At 36.2% G+C, this 1,472-nt stretch overlaps 1 protein-coding gene across 1 annotated transcript in view; it reads left to right on the top strand.

The window, feature by feature from the left end:
- Nucleotides 1–291: 291 nt before the first annotated feature.
- Nucleotides 292–1,472, top strand: part of LOC111490750 (zinc finger protein WIP2-like) — a 2,667-nt gene continuing 1,486 nt past the window's right edge. Inside the window, exon 1 of the mRNA XM_023139339.1 lies at nucleotides 292–955. Coding sequence (XP_022995107.1) covers nucleotides 359–955 — 597 coding nt within the window. The 5' untranslated portion in view covers nucleotides 292–358. The remainder of the gene's footprint in view (nucleotides 956–1,472) is intronic.

The raw sequence follows: 1,472 nt of genomic DNA, 5'->3' as shown, positions 1-1,472 counted from the left end.
GTGTTCTCTCTTAAAATTTTTAAAACGTGTATGTACATAAAAAAAAATTTACACTTTTATAAAAAGTGTTCCGTTCTCTTCCTCAACTGATATGAGATCTTATCGTGTCGTGTCTATGTGAAGACGGGTATGCTTCTTTGTTATACCCTTTTCACGCTGTTGAGTGAGTCGCTTGTTCTTTCAAATCCCAAGACTTGTGATATCACTCACTCTCTCTCACCCTTTGTTTGGCATATATATTTTTTGCTCATTGTTTAGTCATTCTCGTAGTAAGTGATTTTGGTTTTGTCCTTTATGATCTCCTCTCCTTCCCTTTTTATATATCTCTTCCTACTCTTCTCTTCTTAAACCATCAACCATGGCTGATCCCTACTCCATCAATGCCTCCTCTTTTAGTTTATACCATTACTTCTCTTCTTCTTCTTCTTCCCCACCTTCTAATTCTAATCCTTTCTCTCCTTACGATCTCTTCTCGTTCTCTTACTCCAACGATGATAATGATAATAATACCCTAAAGAACCCCTCTTCCTCACCTCGAGTTCTCCCGCTTTTAAGTTTAAGCCCCGTGAGACATGATCACCAAGATCACTTATTTTCTCGTGATAACAACAAGAACTTGTGTAGTCCTTGTGAAGAAGACGATGACGAGACGGTTACGGTCGCTTTGCATTTAGGGCTTCCATCAGCTCCGTCTTCGTCTTCTTCCTCTGATCTGATTTTGAGGCTTTCTTCAACTGAGATCTCGGATAAATTAGAAGGTCAATTAGAAGAAGCGGTACCCGTGGTTGTTCCTAATTATTACTCCGTCTCGTCATCGTCATCTTCCTCCACAACTGGTGGTGGACTCAACAAGGGTCAGTATTGGATTCCCACTCCAGCTCAGATTCTCATTGGTCCAACTCAGTTTTCTTGCCCTCTTTGCTTCAAAACCTTCAACAGATACAACAACATGCAGGTACTATCTAATCAAGCAAAACCCAGATGGGATTTCTTTAAAAAAAATTAAAATTTTGTTCTTCACCTTTCTGATTCATTTTGATAATATTGCTGAAAAAGAGGAAAATTTCTTCTTTCTAGACCAATTTCAGCCTTTGACTTTTGTTTGCTAACTCGGAGTGACTAGGATAAAGAATATTTGCAGACCCTTTAAAGTTTTTTTCTTTTTTAATATACAAGTCGAGTTCATTAATGTGTATCATCATGTTCATCCACGAGATCAAATTTTAGTTAATTACTATTAATATTATGATGATATATGTGTTTTTGGTGCATGGGTATTCAAGTTTTGGGGATTTGAACAAATCTTCTCAGGTCCATTTCAGAATAAGAACAGTAAATCCTTCTTTATGTGATTGAACAACACCAACCCATTATGCTCCATTCATGTTTCTTCAAATTTCTTCAAATTTATGTGTAATTTAATTCCAAAAGCTTAGTTCTTCTTTTTTTTTTTTTTTTTTTTTTTTTTTCCC

This window comes from Cucurbita maxima, unplaced genomic scaffold, assembly GCF_002738345.1.
Source record: "Cucurbita maxima cultivar Rimu unplaced genomic scaffold, Cmax_1.0 Cma_Scf00016, whole genome shotgun sequence".
NCBI classification, from domain to species: Eukaryota; Viridiplantae; Streptophyta; class Magnoliopsida; order Cucurbitales; family Cucurbitaceae; genus Cucurbita; species Cucurbita maxima.
The sequence above is the reverse complement of the archived record's forward strand: the minus strand, read 5'-3'. Positions and strand labels throughout refer to the sequence as shown.